The sequence below is a fragment of the Camarhynchus parvulus genome, chromosome 4, assembly GCF_901933205.1.
Source record: "Camarhynchus parvulus chromosome 4, STF_HiC, whole genome shotgun sequence".
Classification (NCBI taxonomy): Eukaryota; Metazoa; Chordata; class Aves; order Passeriformes; family Thraupidae; genus Camarhynchus; species Camarhynchus parvulus.
The window spans coordinates 15,527,464-15,552,479 of record NC_044574.1 but is presented as its reverse complement, the minus strand read 5'-3'; the positions used below and the strand labels follow the sequence as shown (position 1 = coordinate 15,552,479).

General features: G+C 43.2%; 1 protein-coding gene across 1 annotated transcript; it reads right to left on the bottom strand.

Moving 5' to 3' along the window:
* Positions 1-457: 457 nt before the first annotated feature.
* On the bottom strand, positions 458-23,244 carry LOC115903538 (ADP-ribosyl cyclase/cyclic ADP-ribose hydrolase 1-like). Its single transcript, XM_030948100.1, has 8 exons — positions 23,006-23,244; positions 8,931-9,060; positions 8,174-8,309; positions 7,384-7,466; positions 5,647-5,723; positions 4,935-5,027; positions 2,618-2,704; positions 458-760 (listed from the first exon to the last, which is right to left on the bottom strand). Exons 1-8 carry the CDS (start codon positions 23,242-23,244, stop codon positions 679-681), a joined length of 927 nt encoding a protein of 308 aa, XP_030803960.1. The 3' UTR covers positions 458-678.
* Positions 23,245-25,016: the final 1,772 nt, after the last annotated feature.

Genomic DNA, 25,016 nt, shown 5'->3' with positions numbered 1-25,016 from the left:
GGCAACCCTCTGAGCAGGTTCTGGTTTTTTCTTAGCTCAGCTCAGCTGTCTTACCTCCAGCTGCTTACTGTGATACCCACTAAAAGGCAAGAACTGCTCTGCCTATTCCTTTGCTTGCTTTACCTGGTCAGAGGTGTCACAGTTCCTGGGAAAGCCATGATTTATACTGGGAAAGCCATGACTTATACTGTGTGCCAAAGGGCAACATCCCCTTCTGGGGAAGTTTGCACTGGGATGCAGGGAAAATGTAGCATGCCCTGCTCAATTCCTGCTTAACCTCTCAGCAGGAAGGAAGATGAGCACTGATCTAGGCAAGTTGTGCCTATCCTGGAAAGTTTCTTCTCTGTGCATGCCCCAGGGAATCCCCGCTCTGCGCCAGTGGCAAGCTGTATAGGAGGGAGCAAACCAGGGCAGAGCATCTGCCTTCAACTGCTGACCACAGCCCCAGTCCCTGTGAAACAGTGTGTGTGTGTGTGTGTGTGTGTGTGTGTGTGTGTGTACAGCATCACAGCTCAGGTATCAGCTCCTGCTATTTGGCTGTTAGTATCACAGCAAGGATTTCTGGTTATGCACTCAGCACACACCAGGCTACTGTTATCACTCTCAGCTATGCAGCCACATCTTCTCCAGCTTTGCATACAAGTCAGGGAATTCTTCAGTGGCACAGAGAACTCTGTTTCATGGAATTGCTGAGCTGTTGGTGCAAAGCCTGCAGTCTGTGTGGTCTGGGTTATGCACACACTGAAGGAGCTGAACAGGCCTGAAATAAGACACAAAAGAAACAAACATTTAATAATTTGCAAGTACAACAGAATGACTTCACAATTACTGAATGCAATGTGAAAATCAAAGTGCATGTCACATCCATGCTTATTAAGCAGATGGGTTTTCTTAGGGTAATTCTTTTTGATCTTGCTGCAGAAAGGTAACTTTGGTGTTTTTAGGGACAAGGGCAAATCAGTACAAACCAAAGTAGCTGACCTCACAGCATGTCAGCTATGCTGCAATATAAAAATAATTACAAAAAAGAAGAAAGAACTCTTGCACAGACTGTGGAATTCCTGCCATGCTGGAAGTTCACCATCTGTCTTACTCACTGGTAAACCCTACTGCTACAACAGAAAGCTGTTGCTGTGAATGTCAGATATGATGAAATTTTTTTTCTAATGCATCCAGTGAATCCAGTTTTAAAGTTACTGTCTGGAAGATACTGTTGAGATGGACAAAAGCCAGAGAAAATGACCAGCAGCAGTTGCTACATGGCATGCAAAGGCAGATGCTCAGCTGATACAGACCCATACAGTTCTGTTTGTGATGACTACAGGGGAGTGAAGCCAACTTACACAGTCTGTCCTGAAGTTTGGCTTTACCTGTAAATTTGTTATTTTATTATTATTCTGCATATAAAATAGCAAAATTAATTGTGTGTGTACTCAACCCAGTTATTTATATATGTGTTAGTTGAACTTTGACAAAAAGCCCTACTTTCACTTCACCTTCAGCCCTGACTTGTGAGACACAGCAATGAGAGTCAGGTTCCTCCCTGTGCTAAGCCACAAGGGGTCTAAGCTGTGCTGTATTTCCCCTTCCTGCCTCTTCCCATAGCTTAATTCATCCTAGGCTGAAATAATCTGAACCTACTACAGGTCCTGGGAGTATTGCTTAAAGGTTCCATCTACCCAAAGAGAAAGTAAGCACATGATTTGGCAGATTTATGCTCCACACCAGTGCTAATTTTTTCACAAAGTGCAGAGCACCCATTAATCAGGTTCAACAATACCCAGACAGAAATATATTGCTCTGCCTTCAGATTTAAAGATCTATCATTTGTCTCCTTTGCAGACCAATTTTTCCATACTTAAACCACTGTCACAAACTCAGAAGTTCATAAAAATCTTTGTTTACTTTGGAAATGTTCTTATCCAAGTATGAGTCCTTGACACTGAAAAGCTGTTCCTGACAGATAAGATATGAGCAATATTGAATGTTTGCCACTTTTCTAATGTCTCTAAAGAAAAATTTTGCTCTGTGTGAAGGTCTCTGAACCCACACATAGGGATAAAGTGTCTCTGGCTTTTGTATTTCCTCAGCAGGAAGATGGAGATTTCAGGCAAGTCAGGACTTGGGCTGCTGTTTCACAGACTCCTGGTTTTTGCTCCTGACAATGGTAAATTACAGTAATTAGTAATGCTTATCATGTCTCATGCCTCACTCTCTGACAAAGCAGCAGGACAGAAAGCATGCTCAAACCATGGTGAGGGAAGTAAGGACCACCCTTGGCACCCTGTGCTATCTGGATGCAGCAGGGAGGAAAGCTGCCTGTTTGGTTCAGAGTGTTTTAGGTAAAAGCCCAGTCAGAAGAAAATCTGGTGGCTGGGTTGCTGGATTGGTCCCTTCCTGAAAGCAACTGAACCTGCTCAATGGCAGGTGTAGGGCAGAGAGCAAGCCCCAGCCCCAGCCAGCCCCAGGGCTGCAGCCTGGCTGGAGCCCCTGAGAAAGACCCAGCCACACTGGAGGGATGTCATGGCAGTGAGAGGAAGTCTGCTCTAGCTTGCTGTAAACCTGCAATATTAGCTTTATATTAGCAAACTCATCACCAATTACAGTGGATAATTACCTGTAATTGTCTTGACAGATGATCTTAAACTTTCGTTCTTCTAAAATGCTTATTAACCTCTGAATGGACTGACCTGAGCAGGATTCACTGTGGAGAGAAGACTTCAGTTACTTGTGTTCCTTGTGTGTTCAAACTGCTCACCTAAATTCCACGCTATGGCACTGCTTTATTATAGGTAAGACTCTTGAAAAGCTTGTTTGCTAATGTGCTGGGAAGCCCATTGGGGCTGTGGAGCTTTGGCTGCCACTGGGCCCTTGCTGGTAGAAGCTCTGTGATGTCCATGTGATGTCCAGCTGCGCATCGTGCATGAGAGCTTTGTGCAGCAGGACATCTGTGGGACATCCGTGGGACATCCCTCAGTCCCATTCCCAGTTCAGGGTGCTCCAGAACTGCTCCACTGCTGCTGGTGCTTCCACCCACAGCAGCACAATGCAAGGCTTGCTGAAATCTGTCCAAGGGCAGAAGGGTCAAGTCCTCTGTGTGATGAGAAAAGGCCAACCATGAAAGCCAGCAGTGAAGTCCCAGGTAGGAAGTGAGATAGGAAGACACTGGCAGAAAGCAGGGGATGAAGCAGGTTCTAAACACCTCCTGTGTGTCTGGGTCAGTTTACAGCTGCTGCTGCTCCTCTGTTTTGGAAAGGGGATGTTTCAACCACTTTTGCATTGGCAGGAGCCCTAACTTGTGTATTTCTTTCCCATCCAGATAAAGGTTTCAAGAAGCATGTAGCACTCTCATACCTTCAAGATCTTTATGTTTAACTTCATTAATTAAACAGCCCAAGGGCCCCAAAGCTGTAGCAAGAGGTTTGACAAATGCCATAAGCACAGACAGAGACACAGCAAAAGCCTGGTTACCTTAAGGTAAAAATCATCTCTTCGTCCATGGTATGGGACTCACTTCTACTACTGGGGACAAATCCAGTTCCCAACATTTGAGATTAGCAGAGAGCACTGCCAGCTCTTTTTTGTTCACTAGACTTGACAAGTTATCAGTGATTCAACATGGAATACAAATCAGAAGATACAAGGAATGCACACTATTTGGTCTACCTGCCACTCACTCCTTAGAAGCAAGTAGAACATAAAAAGGAAATTGCTATGAACTTGTCACAGGAGGAGGAGGATGTGTCCAGCAACAGGGCTGGCAGAGCACTGCCTTGTGTGAGCTGCAGAGGGGGAGCACAGCAAAAATGTCTGATGTTGGGAAATCTCGGGCCAAAGGATCCAGTGCCATGTCAGGGGACACTGATGTGCAGATTACTCAATGTCCTTTTCTCCAGCAAACCTTTATGCAAAGGACCACAAGACTAAGGCTGGCGTGCTGGCCCCAGCACAGAGGCACACCATGAACCATGGCAGGGGTGTCAGCTCCTGTGGACAGGGGACACCTCTGGATGTCTGGGATGAGGGAGGATCTGCAATGCTGGAGCTGGAGCTGTGTCAGAGAGTGAGGCTGGCTGAGCAAGGTCCTCACTCCTTCCTGAGCTGCACTGCACCATCACAGCCTCCCTCCTGATCCATGGCACCAAAGCTGCTGTTTCTGTTGTGGAGATCATTAAGAAAGGGAAAAACTGTGGCAGGGCATTATGGCCACAGAACTGGCTGTGAAAGGAAGGGTTAAAGGCACAGAGCCTCATGTTTAGTGTTTCAAATGTGGTAGATCTGCAAATGAATCTGATTGTGATGAAAAAGATCACTCAGAAAGGCTCAGATGTGATTTGAAGTTGCTGTTCTGGTATCAGTAATTCCATGGTAAACAATTCAACTATAGATTTGTTATTAAAAATCACAGAATTATTTAGGTTAGAGGAGACTGCTTGATATCAAACCAATATGAGCTGGAAAAGGTTGCCCGGGTCCCAGTTAGGTTTTGAGATGCCCTGCCAGAGATGAAGACTCCACAATCTGTTCTGTCATTCAGAAGTGGCTGTGCTCAGCATAATTATATTACTCCTGTGGACAAACATATCCATGTTTGGATGGATACCTGGACATGTTTATCCCTGCAGACATAGCCTGGTCTCTGACTTCAGTGTTGCAACCATAGCAAAGGTCTGCAGACCTCAGTGGAGCTGAAGGAACTTAAAGGTCATGGCACCTCTTGAAAGCCAGGAAAATGTCATTGTGTTTTACCTGTAACTGTTCAGCAGTACTTACAAAAATATTAGAGGAGACAACAATACAAATATTATTTTTTCCTGCAAAGTAAGCACCTAGAAGGTGAGTGTAAAGCAGGTTTCATGAGTTTAAGGCAGTGTTGCTGCCAGACCTGAGCTGTGTCCTGTGCCTTCCCCACAGTGCTCATCACTGGGACATACCTTTGAGGGCCACCAATGTTCTGCATGAGCCAAATGTGCACTTCAGTGACTTTATCTGGATCCAGGTTAAAGATCTCAATACTCCCAAAGATGCTGTAAGAATGGAACATGAAACAGCAAAACACTCTTAGTTATCTCAGAAAGGTGTAGAGAGTATGCTCCCCAAACACCAGTGCTTATTAGTGCTGAGTTACACCCTGTGAGAGAACATTGTCTTGCCAATGGATTGTCACAGACTATTTAATTGCCTTATGGTTAAATGTTGTCTCCCCATTCATATTTCACTTTCAGGGTAACTTTTGAAAGTGCCTGCAAACAGAAACAAGCTGAAGTTTTGGCATCTTTAGTGCCTGTTCAGTTTCCTGGCTGTTGGTGTGGTTTGGTGCCAGGGGAATAACCATGGCTGTTCCCCCAGAAAGAATATTCTTCATCTTTTGATATTATTCAAGACTGCACTTCAGCCAGGTAGCCAAGTCTAGTGAAGTAAAATCAAAGAAACTGCAATAATCAATTGAGCAGTAAGAGCCCCCTGCATACCCCCCACACCCTCTGAAGGATTTCAGGTACAACCTCTGAATAGAAGGAGTGAAAAGAATCAGCTTTACAACATCCAGGGGTGAGTTCACCAAAATCCCTTCTGCACTGGGACTCATAGGCAGACAGGCACATGCAGCCCCACAGGAACATGAATGGTTTTGTGTTGAGTGAGTACCTGCTGCTCCTGAAAGCTCCAGCTTCTACTGATCCATTGAGCATCACTTGAACCACACCACATGCTGCTTCTGCAAACTGAACCAGACCAAGGGACATTACACTCTGACACTACAGGCAGTGCCATGGTTGGCTTGGGGCTGGGAGAATTCATTGATGTCCTCAGAACTGCCTAACACAAGCAGAGGGTCTGGGCAATATTTTTGCAGAATGTTTCAGTGCAAAAAAAAAAAAAGTCTCTAAAGGCTATGGCAAAACTGTGACAAAGCCCCATTAAACAGCTATGAACTGGCAGTCTAAGGCTGCATGGGGCTGGTACAGCAGCTTGTTTGGTTTCAGTTTTTATAGGGCTCTCCAGAGCCCTTGCAGCTGCAGCTGTCTGCAGGAACTCACAGTAATCCTCAGACTGCTTTAGCTCAGAAAGTAAGGACAAGCCAGAGCAGAGGTATCCCCAGTTTAAGGACACACAGACCACCACATACTTGTTTCCTTGTGACTCATGCTCTGTGCTCTTTTGTGGCTTGGGATTTTTCTCTCTTGATATTTTAGTAAAATTATCACTGAGGTTTTTTAGATTTGATTTTTAATATACTGTATCACGTAATCACTGTTTTTTTATTCTTTAAAACCCATGTCCAAATATTTAAAGACTAATAAGGTCTATAAAATACCTGCTCTAGATATATAAGCCATTGTTAAGGCAGAGTTTTTAAGAAGCTTAATGCAGGTGACTGTACTTATCAAATCTTTCATGTCCTCATAAACAATGTGGCTCAAATTCAAATCTTGAGAGCTGCAAAGTTTCAGGAAGTTTCATTATGTGTAACTTTCAAATGTGTTTAGCATAAGTTTAAGTAGATCTTGAATTTATACGGCAAGGAAGCCTGCAGCTGAGCAAACCTGGGTCTGTATGTGGTTCTATCTCACGCACTCTGGAACTGAACCTTTTTCACTCCTAGTTTACTCACAAAACTTTTTTTCTTTTTAAGGTGAGTAGACTTTTTCTTACATATAAGAGAACTGGAGCATACAGGAATGCTTGTTTTCCACCTGGGTAGTCATCTGCTAATAGTGATACCAAGGGTGAAATCTTGAGAGACAGGTAAAATCAAAGTAACACAGGACATCAGGTTTTTCTCTGGCAGTTTGTTCCTGTAAAGTGCTGATTCAACAAAGGCAGGCTAATTGCTTAACTGGGACCAGCAGGATCTCATTCCTGTGATGGGAGTTGGATGTGTCTGTGGGTGGGGACATCACAGGAACCTTGCCAGGCACTGATGTGGGAGGATGTGCTCTTCAGGTTTGTGCTGGGAAGTGCAAGGGGATTCTCAGCCTCTTGGAAAATGTCTGTGCCAATCTGGGTGCTGTTTTCCACACTGGCATGCTAAAATAGACTTTACTGTAGCAATTTATGTTCTGTGATTTAATTAAGGTGATTGCTATAATTATGAGTATTACTTGCAGAGCTCCAGGTCTCTGCCAAGGGTTGTTCCAGACACTGACACTCAGCCTCTGTCCACAAAAAGAATGCCTGAACTACAAGGGCACCAAATGTTGTATATAAAATATGGGACCTTGGATTCCAACACACGATTTTTAACACCTGGACCTAAAGCTTCTGTCAACTTCTACTATTCCATCTTTTAAGTTCAATCTGCAAAATCATATTTTTGACAATGTCAGGAACTTAGTGCCTTTCCTCACTTTTGGATTCAGGGAAATTTAGTCCAGATCTTACCATCTTGGATGCCATTTTCCAGAACACAGAGCCAGGGTTGCTCTCACATTCATTTCGTTTTGGACAAGATTCATAGTTGATTCCTGAGAAAAAATACATTTATAGAAGAGCTAAGGTTAGAGTGAATATTTTTGCAAGGCTTATGTGGCTTTGTGAGCAAAAAGATTTGCCCTCTATCAAAGCAAGAAGGCTAAAAAAGGAGAGGGCTCTAAAAGGAAAAGGAATTTGCATCTGCTCAAAGATCTTCCTGTTTGCTCACAGTATTTTCAGCAAGGCAGTTACAGATCCCATATCTCAAATAATTCTCAGAAAACTGAGAAGGGAAAACACAGAATCCCAAATGTGAGAAACAGGCTGGCTCTTGACAAGTGCTGTCTGATTGCATTGAAAAATTAACCTTTGCCCAACATTTTCAGTAATTCCAGCCGAGTTTAAAGGTTCCTAGCATTAAGCCCCAACCCAGGAGTCACGAGGGCAGTGGTATCCCCAAGGCACCTGCACACTGCCCCAGGACTCTGGTGTGGCCAGGTCCTTCCTGAATGACATTCCTGCTTTGCAGTCTGTCCCATAGGAACCACAGGGTAGAAGCAAGCAAACAAAGCACAGGGGCTGGATGTGGCCATTAGGTCAAGCAACAACTTGGTGTTAAAATAACATCCAAAGCTGTGGTTTTTAATTTAACCTGAGACATAGGTGTTATTTTTAGAATCCCAAAATATTGGACAGTTAAGATTTTAAAGTAAACCACTAGAAAATTATGTGAAAAGGATTGTGTTTAGGTGTAGGTTACCTGGGGCAGAGGGGTCTCCACACCATGAAACTCTGTCAGCCATATAACCCAGCAAGGTGTCCTCCAGGGTAAGGAAATTCTGATTGGATTTTGTATAACGATGAACAAGGTCGTTTGTCTTGCTCCAAAACAGTGACTGTGAAATAAGGTACAATGTCTGGTGAGTGATAGTTGTACTACAGCTGGTTAGAAAATTTTTCTGGAGAAACCCAGAAAGTTAATGATAATGAAGGAGTTTTATTGAAATGCAGCAAGTCCACCTTAGTGGGTCAGTTCTTACTTGAACACTGTCGTTTGCAGAATATTTTGGGGGGTCTTTGGTTTTTTTTGGTGTAAAGGGACATGGTTAGCTTTTAAGGGATTTTGAAAGAAAGGTTTGGCTAGTTTTCATAGGATATTCCCCAAATTTGTTGTTTGCTTTTGAGCTGCACATGGAAGAACAGCTTTCTGGAAGCAGTGTCCCTCTAACAGCATGATGGAATGCTCCTTACAGAGAGCCACATGCTCAGGGAATGGGGACATCCCTGTCACTTCCCTGGCATGACCCTGCTTGAGGCAAGCCTTACACAGGGATGATTCCCAGTGATAGATGGGCAGGGTTACTGGGGCCCAAAGGTGCAGCTGCAGCACTGTTGCAGTAAGTGCAAAAGCGAAATGCCATCCTCCTCAACCTCCAGACCCTCCCAGCTGTTATGGGTGAGATCCCCTTGCCCAGACCTGGCTTCCCACCACAGCCCACCCTGCACTGTGCTGTTACCTTGTTGCAGGGTATAGGGTGACTTGCCAGCTCCATCAAAGGCTGATAATCTTCTGGTGTGATATTACAGGGGTTCTTATATATGAAGGCATCTTTTAATGATTCCCATATTTTTAGACAATCCTTATCTCTGCCAAAAGATTAAAACATAGTTAATAAATATTTATGAGTATTTGTGCCTGTGAAAGGCTCTCCCTCTGTTGCGGTCAAACACTCTGGATCAAATGTTAGAAGAATTCCAGCTATGCTCAGGCACAAAATACATGATCCATTACCAAAGCAGAGTAGCTTCAGCAGATTAAGTATATACCGAGGAAAGAACAGTTCAAAATCATCTCTCTTTCCTGCATTTCAAATTAATTTACTGCAATATCTGAATGTCATCTAGGTTTTTACCCCTTAAAATAGTCAGTTCTGATTTTACATAACCAAAGCATCAAATTTCTTGATTATTCACACCAAATCATAAGAAGCAAATAGTTTCTCAGACTGTAGGTTGTACATTTTAAAATTATGGTCAGAGGACACTGTCCCCTCAGACACAGCAAGCCAAAAATATGGCTTGTCCCTGCAGAGAGTTTGATCCTAGAGAAAAAAATCTGTAATATTATCTAAAACAAAAGCAGAGATTTAACTTTTTGGGACCTGAGATTGTTTTTATTTATGCACTAATCTTCAGCTGTTGACTTGGGTGTATTAAATTTCCTCCTGGAGGACATTTCTCTGTCTGCAAATTGTAAATAACCCAGAGACTGTTCTCCAAACTTTGGTACTTTATTTAGAAGTTAGGAAGTTGTAAATACTCTTGCTGCCACTAAGGATTACAACATGGACACACTGAATCATGCCAGAGAGAGGCTCCTGCTGATAGAGGAGTGACACCAGAGAACAGGCAGCCGTCCCCTTTGCTCTGCACAGTCAATGGTATCATAAAGGCAATTTGTGCAGCTTGGCTGTAAACACAGGCACATCTCATAAACATTTATATGGCTCACACTTCCTAATTTGTTAAATTACTCCAGACAGGCCTTTATTTTTCTTTCTTTTTTTTTTTTTTAAGCTACTTCTGAGATCTGCTTTCTATAAGAGCATAACAGCCCCAGGCGACAGCTGGGTACCCGGTGATCTATCCTTTCACATGAAAAATTTTTTATGCTTGGTCTCAGAAGACAAAATATTTTTCAAGAAACTATTGAAAAAACCCCATGCTTTTTTATTTCCAAAGCAGAGAGGTAGGAGATAGACACAAAATAAAACATTTCTGTTGCTAGACTCAAGCCATGGCCATGAGAGGCACAAAGAAAACATCCAGGTGATTCATGATCATGCCAAGAGAGATTGCTGAGTCACTAACCCAAAGAATCAGTGTTCCATCCTTTGCAGCGCATGATGTGTGTCAACATCTCAGTACCTGAGAGAAGAGTCTGTATCTATAGTCCTGGAGCTGAGCAAAATTTTGCATCTTTAATGCCATAAAAGCTGGTAGGTCTTAGCCTGCAAGAGGGGGAGGCTCTTCTACAGCTGCTGATCACTGTGGAACTGCCAGGTGTGTCACAGGGAGGAATGTAAGTAATGAAGATGGGCTTTTGTGGAAACTAGGCAATTTCAAGCATTGTTTTAGAAATAAAAATACAGATCATCAATGTAAAAAAAGATACATAAAAAGCTAAACAACCTTTTCTTTTTGCTGTCCTCACTTACTAACATGTTTGGTTTTTTTTCTTTTTACAAATGAATAATAATAAATCATTGGTTTGCCACTGGAAAGCTATTTCTTGGATATGAAGCACAAATTTTGTCTCATACCCCAAAGAGATTATCAAGCACATAGAACTGTGATTTGGGTTTACATTTGATAAGCAGTGAGAAGGCTTGAGGAGCTGCAAACCCAGCTCCAGGAAGATGTGCCATTCTTTCCAGTCTCACTGTTGAGGTAGATTCTGTTAATAAACTTTCACCTGACCTTTTTCCAGCACAGAAAGAAAATGCTTGTCTGGTGTGCAGCACTTAACTCACACTGAGCAGAGGTGAGACTTTCTGTAGCTCTGGGCCTTCTGAAACAATATGAGAAGCTTTCTGGCATGTGGTATGCTAAAAATTCCAGCAAGAACAGCTTCAGGTTGAAACAAGAACATAAGCCTTGCCAAAAGAACCCAAAAAACAAATGCCTGAGAAAGAAACTTTTCCCTTAAAGCTGCTACTAAGTCATAGAATGTGTTGATTTAGCATTCCTTCTGGATTTACAGAAGAAAGAAAGGCACAAAAGAGATCCTCACTCTTAAACTCTTTAATTAACTCTTAGTTAATTAAATTTATCTAATTCAGGTAATTCTGAAGTCCATGTGGAATACTCTTATGTCCCACACTGCTGTGGGCCTTGGGCTCTCTCTTTGTGTATTTTGAGTTGCATACAAACTAATTCTGCATCCTATCTGCAAACACCATATAATCTCTTCAGGCATAATGGACTTCTTCCTTTGAGGCTAGCTTTGTTTATGCTGAAATATCTGAAGCATTTTATTCTACTATAGACTCTGAAATATTGAATCCAAATTCAGTGATATGTAACATAAATATATTCTAAATTGTGTTTAATTTTTTCAAGTTTTATTTTTATGAATAGAGTTTGGGCAATACAGGTAAATGTGAAATTATAGCTAACAGAAAACACAGGAAATCTTCTGTGAACTTGAAAACTGCAACATTTCTCTGGAAAACAAGGACTGAAGAACTTGTCTTAAGATCTTTTTGAGCCAGAGATTCTACCCTGAACTCAGTATAGCATGCAATAGGGATTGAGATACAAATAAACTTCTCCTTATTAAATTCAAATGTTATAAATGCTGCAAAGCATATCCTCCATTTGTCCTTACATTGGGGTAGAAGTTGCATTTTCCAATAAATTTGAGCATTTCTATCCATTTGCCTTGTATATGAATATCACATTAATCTGTCAAGTGAATGTTGGGGCCAAGAATATTTCCATTAGCATCTATCCCAGCAGCCAAATTTTAATGTGCATATTAGAAAAATGGAACAGCTTCTGCATCATTATTTCTTGCATATCCATACACTGGTCTGGCTAACCTTGAAAGAGTATCCTTACTCTGAAAGGAATGGGATAGCACTGAATTATCTGGTAAATAACTGTTGCTATAGATTTTTTTTTTTTTTTTTTTTACAATTTTTTTTTTTAATTGGACATGACAGAGCAAATTCATCCCCATTTGAAACTGATTTAATTGGTATAATATCAAGGATAGGTTTCATCTCCTCTGATTTCAGTTACACCATGAACAAAGTCTTGCTTTCAGCTCAGCACTGGATTGACACTGAATGCTGAAAACATCTTAAGAAGGGCAGTGTTCCCTTGGGCTGTGTTGTCTCCAGTATTCTACTCAAAATTCGAGACTGATGCTTAAAGTATGGGAGCCATTTCAAATTTACAAGTAAAGAATTACTTCCAGGTTTTGCTCTGGAGAACTCAATCAACTCTGCCCATGTTTTCAAATCACCCTGCCAGGCAGAGACACTTTGCTGGTGAGACCTGTTCTCCCCTGCAATCAATATCAGGTTTTCTAAGGCCCAGAATTTTATTTCTAAAACATTGCAATGTTTTCAGGCCACCCTGAGTTTTTAATTGTGGCCCTGTGGTGAAGCTCTGAAGTTACAGCTGGGAACAGTCCCCTGAGCCCATGTTCCAAACCTGTGCAGAGATCAAATCTCTGCATTTTGTGTAAGAAAATCCTTCTCATTTGCTGCCATCACCAGCCAGAGCTGTGATGAACCTAAGCACTCAGAAATCTGACTCTTTAAAAAGTCAGCAAGATGTTTGTGGTTGTAACATAGCTCCTTAAAGACATAAAGCCAGTTTTCACTCTTCTGGGGATCTAAGGCATGGGTTTCAGGTGTAAAATCCCAGATATCTCAGAAGGGGAATGTGTATCAAATGAACTAAATGGTGTAGCAACATTTCTGCATCTAACAGACCCATCTTTGCCTGTGTCAATTTATCTGCTGCATTTTGATAAACTGTGATGGCTGCAGACAGCAGGGAAATTTATACATCCACAGTCAATCTATAGTCATGTGTAGCTATGCCTTTATGTCAGAAATTATACAAGGACCAATTATACAAGTGGTATACAATTATATATGTATAAAGTATATATTTATGCCTGTGTTGAGAGGAAGCCCTCTGTAACTCAGAATCCTTTTGCCACCTTTTCTGCCTTAAATATTCCTGGGGATTTATTTCTTCAGCTTTCCCCTCCCTAATTCCAGCCTTGCCGTGTTGTCTTGCTGCTCCTTTGGAGCAGGTTTTTTTGGAGCTGCTGCCAAGGACAGCCCAGGCAGCTGAGGTTCCTGGAGTGAAGCTGCCCTGGGAGTTAAAGCAAGGAGAACAGTGCCATCAGGTGGGAGAAGGAGCTCCTCGGGAGCAGCAACCCCACACACGTGGGGGCTCTTGCAGCACGGCCCATCTGCAGGGCACAGAGCTGGGAATGGAGACGTGCACACAACGGATCAGCTCCCTTCTTGTTATTGCAGCACCCAAACCTAACATCAGGTATCTTTGCCCTAAAAATCAGACAGATATGAATTAAGAGAGGTCAGCCACTGCCTTTGCTGAGGATTTGAGGACACTAACCTGCTAGTTTCAGCATTAGGATAATGGAAAGGGGGAAAATTAGCAAGGAAAAAGATGAAAGAAGAAAATCAGATCTGTCAAGCTCAGTGTCTTCAATAAGCACAAGCCTCTCATTTCCCATTTAGTTTAATTACTGCAAAGTGTCTGCCGCCATACACTTAGGGTAACAGATTTTTTGTCAACATGAAAACGACATGCTTGATTTTTTTGGCAGCCTGATTTGGTAACTATTGCTTTCTGCTAATTACATAGTTCAAAAGTCAGTACACAAAGCACTGGAGGAACTGACTGGGCAGAGAGAGGGAGATCCAGAGCCCTGGCTCATAGGAAGATCACTTCTGGAAAATTTGCCTGTAGGCAGAACAATTAAATTCTGCATGTCAAAGATGGAAAAAATGGAGTCCTGAGTGAGATTGCTGCTGGGTGCACCCCAGGGCTTTGTGTGTTCCTGGACAGTGAACGGCCTGGAGCAAGTGACAGCTCTTCAGCACACCAGTCCTTCACCTTTGGCAGCAACAAGAAGGTTTTAAGGGCAGGAGTATTTGTGGCTTTGGTTTACGGCTCCTGGGGTATTTTATTTATGAGAGGGAAATTGCTGCTGCAGGACAGCACTGAGCCTTGTCCCCCTTCTGGGAAGGGCTGAGCCAGGAGGTGGAAGCTGTAACCAGTGAAGGGCTCATCCACACAAGCAGACTGTTTTGCTGCCTGGATTTCAGCCTCTCTGGGTGAAAAACAAGCTGCTAAAGCAGGTGGTGTTTGCAGAGGTGCCCTGTAAGTGGAACAGAGCCCCCAGAAGGGCAGAAGTCTCACCTGGACTACATTTGGACAGAGGGTCACAGTAGCTCTATAGTTTAAGCCTCTGAGTGAGGCCATGTCATCAACAGATACAGAGGGAATAAATTTTAGCTGGCACGTTACCCTTTGATCAGAAACGGTATTTGTAGTAGAGTTTCAATGTTAATATTAAACTTCTAAGAACACTTCTGTAACAGTGACCTAAATTAAGGTACATACAGGGAAATATTCAATGGCTCAATGCACTTTCACTTTTTCCCACCCATAACATGAACTTGCACTACATTGTTGTGTTTTGTTTTGCTTGTTTGTTTGTTTTTAATAGAACTAAAGCTGCTGGAATGTGGCATAAATGCAATAATTTGGGAGAAGTCCCTGTTTCAAGGGTGGGTGCTATCAGCAGGACACAGACAAGGGAACAGCTTGGAGCTTTAGTACATCTATGAGTGAGCTGCTTGATAATTCCTTATTTTGTGGTCATCCTGGGAAGACAGAATGCATCTTTAGCATTTTTTTCCCTTGGACACTTGAGACTTTCATCTGACCCTAGAGGGAAAAAGGATCTATTGCTCCTACCCCTATGGACAACCAGAGATCATTTCTTCATGGGGCTCTGAGGTGTTAAACTGCTCTTGAGTTTTAACCATACCTTAGCAATGACAGCTGAATTATATCACCTCTGAGTGTGGGGTTTTCTCACTGACATCTCTATAGATGTTACAGAAGAACAGAAGCAGGGAAAAGTGGGATAGAACAGTATTCCCCTTTACAGCAATCAGCTCATAAAAACATTTAATAATTTCAGTCCTAGGGTGGTGCTATAATTTAGGCAGCCACCAGACATTGCCCTGTAGAGTCAATTCTATAAAATCAATAAACAAGAGAAAATGTAAAGAGCAGGCAGATAACTGACTGTGCACAACTAAATAGAGGCAAAGAGTTACAGTGGAAAACTAAGTTGAAAAGTTTTTCATCAGCAAATACTTCTGATTAACATGTAGAAGATCAGCACAGACAGAATAATATTCTCTCTAGCATCTGGGATTAAAACCAAAGGAGATTTTGACTGCAAGGATATTTTAATATAGTGATGCAATATGTGTAAACTAACCTAAACATGAAAAATTATTTGAAATCCTATGGAATCTCACAGTAAGAACCATTAAATATCTATACACTGTCAAATGAATGTAAAAAAATTCTGTGTATGAGAAATATAAAGTAATTTAATAACAATTTTTATATGATAAAAACTCAATATAGAAAACTGCTAGGTGAGTTGACATATGACTGTCAAGTGAGAGATAAATTCAGATCTCAACAACATTTCTGCCCCCTAGCAGTACATTGATGTTGGCCAGGGACAAAAGGCAGAGTAACTTTTGACATCTCCCCATTACCCCTGCTGGACACTCAGACCTTGGGTTTTCTGTGGAGTTACAGCCTGGGAGGGAAGATTTTCAGCACAGAACTGAGCCTGAGCTTTGCACAGAACTGGATGGCTTTCCACAGCCTAGCAGTGGCATTTATACTCCAGAAGAGCAGAAATAAATATGCTGGTGATTAATGATCTCAAGAACAAATACATGATAGCTACCCACTGCCCTATGAACTTGTCTCTTGCTAAAAGAAAGTTAATTCTTTCTAATGAACTTCCTTTAGAAAAAGATGACAACAAACCCAAATAGAGTCCTACCTTATAGCCCAGAGTAGTTATGGAACTAGCTTTAAGCAGCATGAGGACTCTTTAGAAGGATAAACTCCAGAGGCAGTGGCCCCACCTCTATATTCTCAAGTACTAATCACTGTCTATTTGTGCCCACTAAACATTATATTCCAGTTCCCCACTAAAGCTCAGTACAGCCTATTTCAATAGAAGTTCACTTTTAAGTAGAACTCAAACAGCTGTTAATATTTATAGTGATATCTTTGCTACCAATAAACTACAAGAACAGTCAAAGCCACTTATATACAACTTAGGGAAAAACAGTTGTAAAAGAAAACCTTGTTATAAATATTGAAAGCTAGAATAAATAAAAAGCAGAGCAATGCAGGTGTCATATAATAAAGAGAATAATAAAAACACAGAGAAGGTATTAAAATCAGCACACAAGCACATGAAATAGGGAGGGGAACTTTAATGGCATACACAAATGCTGGGACTTGAGTATTTTAAAAAGCAGTGTACTATTATGATGATACAGTGTCCATCTTAATGCTGAGAGACAAACCAGATGTAGGAACAAAATATTAAAACAATTTCCATTAGACATGAGCCAAACCATTTCTTCATTGCTGTTTGTCCTAGTTTGCCAGTGGACTTCTTACATGTCTAAAAACAATTCCTAAGAAATGAAGCAGCATGAGGAAGGAAGGCACTTCTGGTGATCATCTAGTCCAACTGCTGTCTCAGAGAAGGTTTCTCAGGACCAGGATCTGTCTAGTTTTGAATATCTCCAAGGATGGAGCCTCCACAAAGTCTCCAGTCAACCTTTCAAGTTGCAGTCCAGTCAAGTTCTGGTCTTTGATCACCCTCATAGTAAAAAACCTGTTTTTTTCCCCTATGTTTAAATAGGATTTTCTGTACTGTAATTAATGCCCATTGCCTCTTGTCCCGCAACTGAATACCACTGAGAAAAGCTTGACTCTCTCTTTGTTCCCCTCATCTGGTATTTACCACCTTGAGCCTTCCCTTCCCCAGGCTGGGCAGTCTCAGGGCTCTGAACCCCTCTCTGTGTCTCAGACACTTCAATCACCTTCATGGTCCTTCCCCAGATGTGCTCCAGGTGTGTCCCTGTCTCCCTGGTAGTGACAAGAGCAGAACTGGCCCCAGCACTGCAGCCACATCTCCCCAGGGCTGAGCAGAGGGGAAGGTCCCCTCTGTCCCCCTCTGTCCCCATCTGCCAATGCTCCTTCTCAGGCACCCAAGGCACTGCTGGCCCTCGTCACCAGGGCACACTGATGGCTCACATCAGCTTGTCACCAGGCCCCTGTGTCCTGCTCCACAGACAGTGCAAATAAAGCCTTTTGTTTGCTCTGGGACAAAAAAGATGGCACAGCAATGACAACAGATTTTTTTTAGAAAGCTCATTCTTACAAACAAACACTGAGTCCTTTGATGGATATCAAACTAGGGAGCTCTAGAAATCTGCTGAGCCCTCTAAGAGGGTCTAATGCTTTACAACTGGGTAGTAATTTGTACTTTTCAGAAGACTGGTTCAGTAATGGTTTCTCTCATGCAAGGCACATTTTCTCAATGAAAAAACAAACCTTAGGTAAGTTTCACTATATCATGGCTGTAAAATAAAGCTAGGATTTTTGTGACACTGAATCAAATCATGGTTATTTAGTACCATGCTTGATGTGAAAGCATTAACAATCAGTGAACAAACACAAAGAAATTAGATTTAAAATGCCTAGTAAAGCATGAAGGCAAAATACCAAAGTAAGCAAACAACAAACCCCAGATTCCTTTCAGGAGGGAATTATGCTGTGAATGCAATAGTATCTCACACAAAATCATTGTCCATATGTTCTTTTTGACAAAATGTATCTCCATCTCCACAGGCTGCAAAGGAATGGGAAGGCAAAATGCTTTCATGATTATGCAGTCAGGAGACAGAGCTCTTCTGGACATGCACCAATTCTTACTAAACTTAATGGGATTATAGACTGTTAAAATTTGTTACAACAGAACTTGCCACTAACAATAAAAACAATATTGGTTGATCTAATTATATTTAAGGGGGAAACATATTCTGTGTCCATACAAGATTGCATGAAAACTGTATTGAAGTTTTACACTTTAAGCTTCATCATCAGGTTTTTGTGTTGCTTAGTCAAGCACAGTGGCATTTTTTGGCCTGCCATTTGCATGTGTTATTGAAACTGCTCCCTATCTGTGTCCTTGGTTCCCTCTTCTTGTCAGAAGTTGGACAAAAAATAAGCTGGTTTGACTTCAAACAATTTTAAAATTTTCAAATAGTAGGTCCTTGCCAGCTTCCCTGGACACAGCCCTGTAATGTGCTCTAGGGTGTTCCTGCTTGGGCATGGAGGCTGGACCAGCTGACCCTTTATAGTCCCTTCAAATCTGGCCCATCCTGTGATTCTGGGGTTCTGTAGATTAAAGACCAAGAAGTGACTGCAGCTGTCAGGGGGGAGCAGTCACTAGCTGAGAATGAAAATTCTCTCAAGCTGCAAATGTAAAATCAGTTATTTCTAGACGCAAAAAAAGCATCTTTTATGCTTTGGGCATTAGTGACTATGACCTTTTAGATAGCATGGCTTCTCCACTCCTTCCCCAGGTCACCAAGTGCTGCTGGTTCCTGACCTCAGCCTGCAATTCAAATGTGGTGAAGAGGAAACCCAAACCAGCTAACCTAGGGTACAGCTGTTGCTACTTTTTCTGCCCCAACAGGGACAGAGGTGCCAAAGCAGCATCAGAAGCAGCATCTTCGAGCAATGGGTGAGTTATGGTGTCACCATACCCAGCAGGGATCTGCCGAACTCCCTGAGCTGTGCAGGTGAGCCCGCAGCGCTGAGCCCCTGCTGCGCTCCCCGCTCTGCCTGAGCCAGGGATAAATTCTCGGAACCCTGGCGGTGTGTGAGAACGGAGGTGAGACTTGCGAGCGGCTCGCAGCCACAAGAGGGAGTCCCTGTTACTGGGAACGAGAGGAAGAAGTCATTGGAGGTCAAATTGTTGCTTCAGACCAAACTGCTTTTGGCTTATTTCAGCCCAAACTACCATACAGACTGATGGCCACGCGGGATTTTTACAAGACTAGTGAAATCAGAACTTTTAGCTTCGGTTAATGTCGAAAAAAAGGTAAGACTACCAAGCTGTGACAAACTATTGCTTTGGAGCCAGTATTTTCCAGGGAAGTCAAAAGAGAAATACTATTCTTTACTGGCAGTGTGTAGGTGTGTGACTCTGTGTGCAGGGAACAAACCCCCTAAAGCCTGCTGCTATACCATCCACATTTCTTCCTAAAAAAAGGGCTAATACTGAAAGTGCTTTATTGAAATGTTTGGTATTCTTTTTCTCTTCCTCTTCCTCATGAACTTTGCCATGACAAAGTTTATGCAGGAAGACTGAGGAAATTGCATGTGTACAAATATTGAGAGTCAGCCAGCAGCAGAAATAAATCTGAGGATTGTATGGCATGCAAGCAGCTGAACAAAATTATTACCAGCAGATGCTGTAACACAGAATCAGGGAAATGTCTTTTTGCGAGCAATATCAACAGAGAGTTTTGATGAATTTGAAGAATAAACAAACAAACAGGATAAAATCTGAGGTGTTTACAAAACTCAGCTGCAGACAGCAAAAGCCTTCCAGTGGCCTCTGTGGGCTTGGGTTCAGCCCAAAGATTCTGTTGGAAAAGAGAAGAGCACAACAAGAGTGAGCTGGCTGGGCAGGGTACAAGGGCTCCAGTAAGATGAGGGAGAATGCAAAGAGGTATCCTCTAGAATTAAAGAGTTCTGATAGTGAAGGTGTACACTAGCATGTCAGAGGCCTTCTTAAATGATTTACAGCACACAGATGCAAAAGCAGAGCTAAATGGAGGCTGTAGAGCTCTGTTAAAGCCATCTGTGATAGCCAGAAACAGTACAATATCCACAGTCATGTCAACCACCCCCCCCCCTTTTCTTCAAAACCTGCCACATACTCCAAATTGAAATATGGCACTCCAAAATGTAGTAAATGTCACTAACTCCAACAGTGAATAGATTTTATGTTCAGAAAATATCATCAAAGGTGGAACTTAGTGACTCTGACATAAAAAAGTGTAAAAATACATGGAAGTGTCCACGAGTTTACTAAAGGCAGATCTTTCAAAAAATATACACATCAGTGTAAGATTAAAAGGGAAAGAACAAAATATGGACAAATTTATGAGAAAATGAAAAGATTTCTAACCAAGACACTGAAATTCCCATGATGAGAAGTAGTGGCAGCAGAAGTCCTGGCAGAGCACAGGGCACAGCTTGCCCAGCTCAAAAGACTGCCCATGTTTCTGCAGTTCCCTGTTCCACTCTTCTCTATGATTAAGTGCACCACAGATCCCATACAACAGAGGACCCAAGGCCCACATTAATGATGAAAGAGAGAGGGATGAAAGATCCCACTCTCTGATGTGTCCTAAAGGCACCCAGGTCATTATCAGGAAGTGCCAGTGACAGAAGGGGCTGGTTACACAAACTGCACAGAGCTCAGAAATGAACAATCTTGGCTTTGATTTCCAGAAAAGCATCTTCATTTAATTCCCCATTCAGGAAACCTCTGAACATTTCAGATGTACATAAACAAGCATATTTGTCCTTCTTCTTTGCTCTATGCTTCAGAAAAAATTGTCTCTAAAATAAAATAAAATAAAATAAAATAAAACAAAAAAGAGTCCTATTATATGGAAGTAATTTAATCTGAAAGAAAGTGAGCTCACAGCCACAAAGGTATTAAGCACTGTTAGATTATGAATGTGCCAAAATATTGTGCTTTGTACTGACAAACATTTTAGAAAACTTGTGATCATGGATTTGTGATTTTTTTAAAACTGTCCTTAAATTAATTGCCTAAACAAATCATTCCTAGAGATATTTGTGGTCCAGACTCAGACTGTGTTGTCAGTGAAAACAAATGTGACCGCGGCTGAAAGCACATTCACACAAAAGTGGTTTTCACATCTTCAGCGCCCCAATTTGAATGAAACAAGCTCATATAACAAAGGCTGTTAGGCCTGAAGACAATTTCAGATTTAAATATTGAGTGTATAAATATTTAATAAATTAATTTATGCTTTTAGAAACATGTATATGATTTTGCAAGTTTCGGGAGCTTTTTAATTTCATTAACAAAAGAATCCTCCTTTCCCTCACTAAAGCCACTCAAATATTTAACTAAAGAGTGAACAAGTCTCTGTGTGCTCAGGCCATGGTTTTCCACATGACCCTTCAAATACTGCAGATCAGCTTTTTCATACAGTGCAGGATATCCAAAGCCAAAAGAAACCCAAATGCAAGCAAACTATACACAGCTTTGTTCTCATCAGCTCAATGTCATGAAAACAAGAGGTTGCCTTTTTTCGGACAAAGACCAGGATGGTTCTGTCACCTGGCCAAGGTGTGGGGCAGCCCCACAGCACTCAGCCCAGGGTGACGGAAAATTCTGCCAGAGGCTCGCTGCAGAGACAAAGCAGGGCAGCTTTGTGGTGCCATGTGGGAATCTATAAAATTAGAGGCTTTCGGGAAAGCTGCAAAAGGCAGGCCTCAGATACAGCAGAATTGTGAACAATGCTTAAGCAACAGTCATGAAATAGATCAGTAGAAAAATTATTTTAACTGTAGAAAAAGCAAGGGCAGATAGAACAATAGCCAATGTATTAATGCTTGTCTGAATAGCTTTCTAAGCTGCAGAAAGTTTATCTAGCAAGATATTAGGAAGGTTAAAGCTTAATAATGGAGCTCTGTGCGTCGTGTCTTACAAATGGGTATTGTATTCGAAATAAGCAAGCATTGTTTTAACCAAAGGTACGTGTCCTTATAGTGATTGAGTAGAACTACTGTCAATATGCTTTTGCTCTGTGTGATTGGTCAAGAAAGTTATAAAGTATGTTGTAACATTAGCTTTTCTGGCTTGCTGCTTAGATTGTGAGCTGTTTCTATAATCATAATCATGTAATGTATAGCATGTTTCTATTATCATAATCATGTAATGAGACTGATGCTGAAAAAATAAACAGCTCGAGACATTTTCCATAGCAGCCCCGTCTCGTTCGCATCTGTAAATAAACCGCCAGCCGGCGTCAGTGCCACAGAAGGGATGGATGGTTCCCTGCAGAGAGACCCTGGCTGCTCTGGAGCCCATCCTGGGTGTCCCCAGTACCTGCTGGGGGGCCCAGGGCACACCTTATTTCATACTTTGCCTTTCTCTGCACCCAAGGGGATCAGAAAATCAGTTCTCAGCTCTAATACACTGTTGCAGACCTGGGCCCATGGAATTTCTTCTGCAGGAGAGGAGGGATGGGATGCCAGGGGTGTTGCACTACCTGCTGTGATGAGATGAGCAAGGCCACCTCTGGGGGAAGTTGTTTCCAGGGACTGATGAGCTGGTATTGTGATCCACCTCTATTTCTCCATGCAAGCTCTCTGAGCTCATCAAAAAGTCATATCCACATGCTAAAATGAGTTTTGGATAACCCCAAGGTACTTCTGCATGTTTTTCTAACATTTTTGCCTGCTGTATAAGTCTCTGTTGAACCTTGTCCTCTCCCTCCCTCCTGTGTAGTCTCGTTTACAGGACTACAGTGTCACATTACAGACTTTGGCAGATCAGCTTTACAGCAAATTGCTTCACCTCTATGGACTCAAACCTGTTAGAATTCAGCTTTTAGTTCAGCTGGCTTTAGGGAAGTTGTAAAATCCATTTATAATTATGTTTTGATTAGTGTTTTATTTTTTTTGCTTTTATTGCTCCTGCAGGTAGTTTCCTTAAAAAGCCACCACAGGGGCACCGAGTTTGTCTGTACATTTTTCTACAAAACAGGGTTCTGATTTCTCCCTGCCCCTGCAAACCCAGCCAGGTGGAGCCGAGACAGTTCTGCTCACCTGACACCTGACCCAGACCTCTACTCACCCCAGCTCCGGGTGCTGCGCCGTGATGTAGTTGTAGCATCTTCCCAGAATAACTTCTTGCAAGTTCTTCGTGGTCCCCCTGTCCTTCCACTTCAGCATTTGGGGACTGACCTCGTGCCTTCCGTGGGTCAGCAGAGAGGCCAGCACGACGGCGAGGACGAGGGCGGCCAGCAGCACGGCGATGCCCACCAGGAGCACGGTGCGCTGCCGGGCCCGGGCAGAGCCCTGCGGCAGCGGCATCGCGCTGAGCGGCGGCGGCAGCTGCGGGACAGCGGGGACAGAGACACAGCGGGACACAGGGACAGCAGGACAGGGGACAGCGGGACAGCGGGACAGAGGGACAGCTGGACAGCGGGGACAGCGGGACAGAGGGACAGCGGGGACAGCGCTGCAGCCAGCCCGCGCCGCCCCCGCCCCGGCGGATGCCCGGGAGGCCGGGCTGACCCCCGCCCGCCCCGGGTCAGCGGCCGCCCGCAGAGCGCCGGGCTGAACGGGCAGCGCTGCGCCCTCCGGGGATCGCCGGGCTGTGCCGGGATCTCTGGGCTGTGCTGGAATTCCTGTGCTGTGCCGGAATCCCCGGGCTGTGCCGGGATCCTCCCCGAGCTGTGCCGGGATCCCCGGGCTTTGCCGGGACCCCTGGGCTGTCCCTGGATCCCGAGCTGTGCCGGGATCCCCGGAATGTGCCGGGATCCCCGGGCTGACCCTGGATCCCTGCGCTGCGTCGGGATTCCCGGGCTGTCCCTGGATCCCCCGGCTGCTCCTGGATCCCCGGGCTGTCCCGGGACCCCCCGGGCTGACCCAGGGGCCTGGGGCTCTCCAGGAGCCTGGGGCTGCCGCGGAGGGGCAGCTCCGGAGGGGCAGCTCCGGACCTCGGGGCCGCTCGCACCGCCCCCGCCCCGCCGGTCCCGTCCGCTCCGCCGGTTCTGGAGCCGAACGGGAGCTTTTCGGGGCTGCGGCGGGAAGGTGAGAGCCTGGGTGCTGTTTGTGCTCTGTGCCTCACTTTGCCGTGACCTCCTGGAGTTAAACTTCAGGAAGTTATCGGCGGTAACGCACTCAAGTGAACCCCAGGAAATAACTTGTACAATTCTTGGAGTCCTCGTTCAAATAATTGCAGCGACATGCTCCATCTAACGTGTGAGTAAAAGATGAATTCAAACCACCACATGTCTGTTTGCTCTAAATTAATCGTTTTGGGCAGGACAGGTGTTGAATCTGACTTCACCTAAGGCAACTTTGCAGAATAGACTTTGCAGTGGTCATACAAACATAGTTTATCAGCACACAATAGGTTATTTTACTTCTCTCCCTTGCCCATAGGCTTGGATTAGTTGTCACATGAATTTCTAAGACAAGTGTGTAAATTATGGGTGTTTGAGGGTGTGTGAAATCATCTAAGGAAGTATTAAGTGTTCTCTGCAAGAAGGTTAGTTCTTTGCTGTAATCTCCAAAGAGAGCAATTCTGCTTCCTTAATCAAAAAGTCAAAACCAAATAGGACTCAAATCTCTAAATCGTAACAAAAGAAGCGATGCAATTCGGAATGTTAACTATAAATTGTTCATAGATTTTTAATAATTGCTTACCAAGCATCTGTCTGTAACAGATTGAATTTGAAAAAGGGAATTTGTGACAAATCTCAGACAGCCCTAAGCAGTTCTGAAAGACTTGAGAAATGCCTTGCTCTGACCAAAGCCTGCAAGTGGTATTGCTAAGCATATTTTTCTGATTATATTTTCCCAGAAATCATGGGAATTTTGCAGAAGTGAAACCTCAGTTTTTAAGTGACATATCAGGCTTCCAGACCTGAAGTGGTTACAAGGCAGTTACAACAATATCATCTCCTCATAAGAGGGACAGTGGTGTTCTCTCTATGGCACTGGTTGTGGCCCCTGTGGTCCCCACTGCTGAAAGCGCACAAAGTGCAGGAAGGTCTGTAGGAGACAGGTCAGTAAGAATTAACTCATAGAGTAAGGTCTTCCCCATATCCCTTTCAATAAGCATGTGGGTTTTCCTT

What these genes read in the sequence shown, in the direction of transcription:
- LOC115903538 (XM_030948100.1), bottom strand. Translation starts at nt 23,244, where the DNA reads ATGCCGCTGCCGCAGGGCTCTGCCCGGGCCCGGCAGCGCACCGTGCTC. An exon ending in GGAGCTTTCAGGAGCAGCAG is followed by an intron (nt 5,028 to 5,646) that starts GTACTCACTCAA and finishes CCATTCTTACAG; the next exon opens with CATCTTTGGGAGTATTGAGA. An exon ending in ATCTGTCAAGACAATTACAG is followed by an intron (nt 761 to 2,617) that starts GTAATTATCCAC and finishes GTCTTATTTCAG; the next exon opens with GCCTGTTCAGCTCCTTCAGT.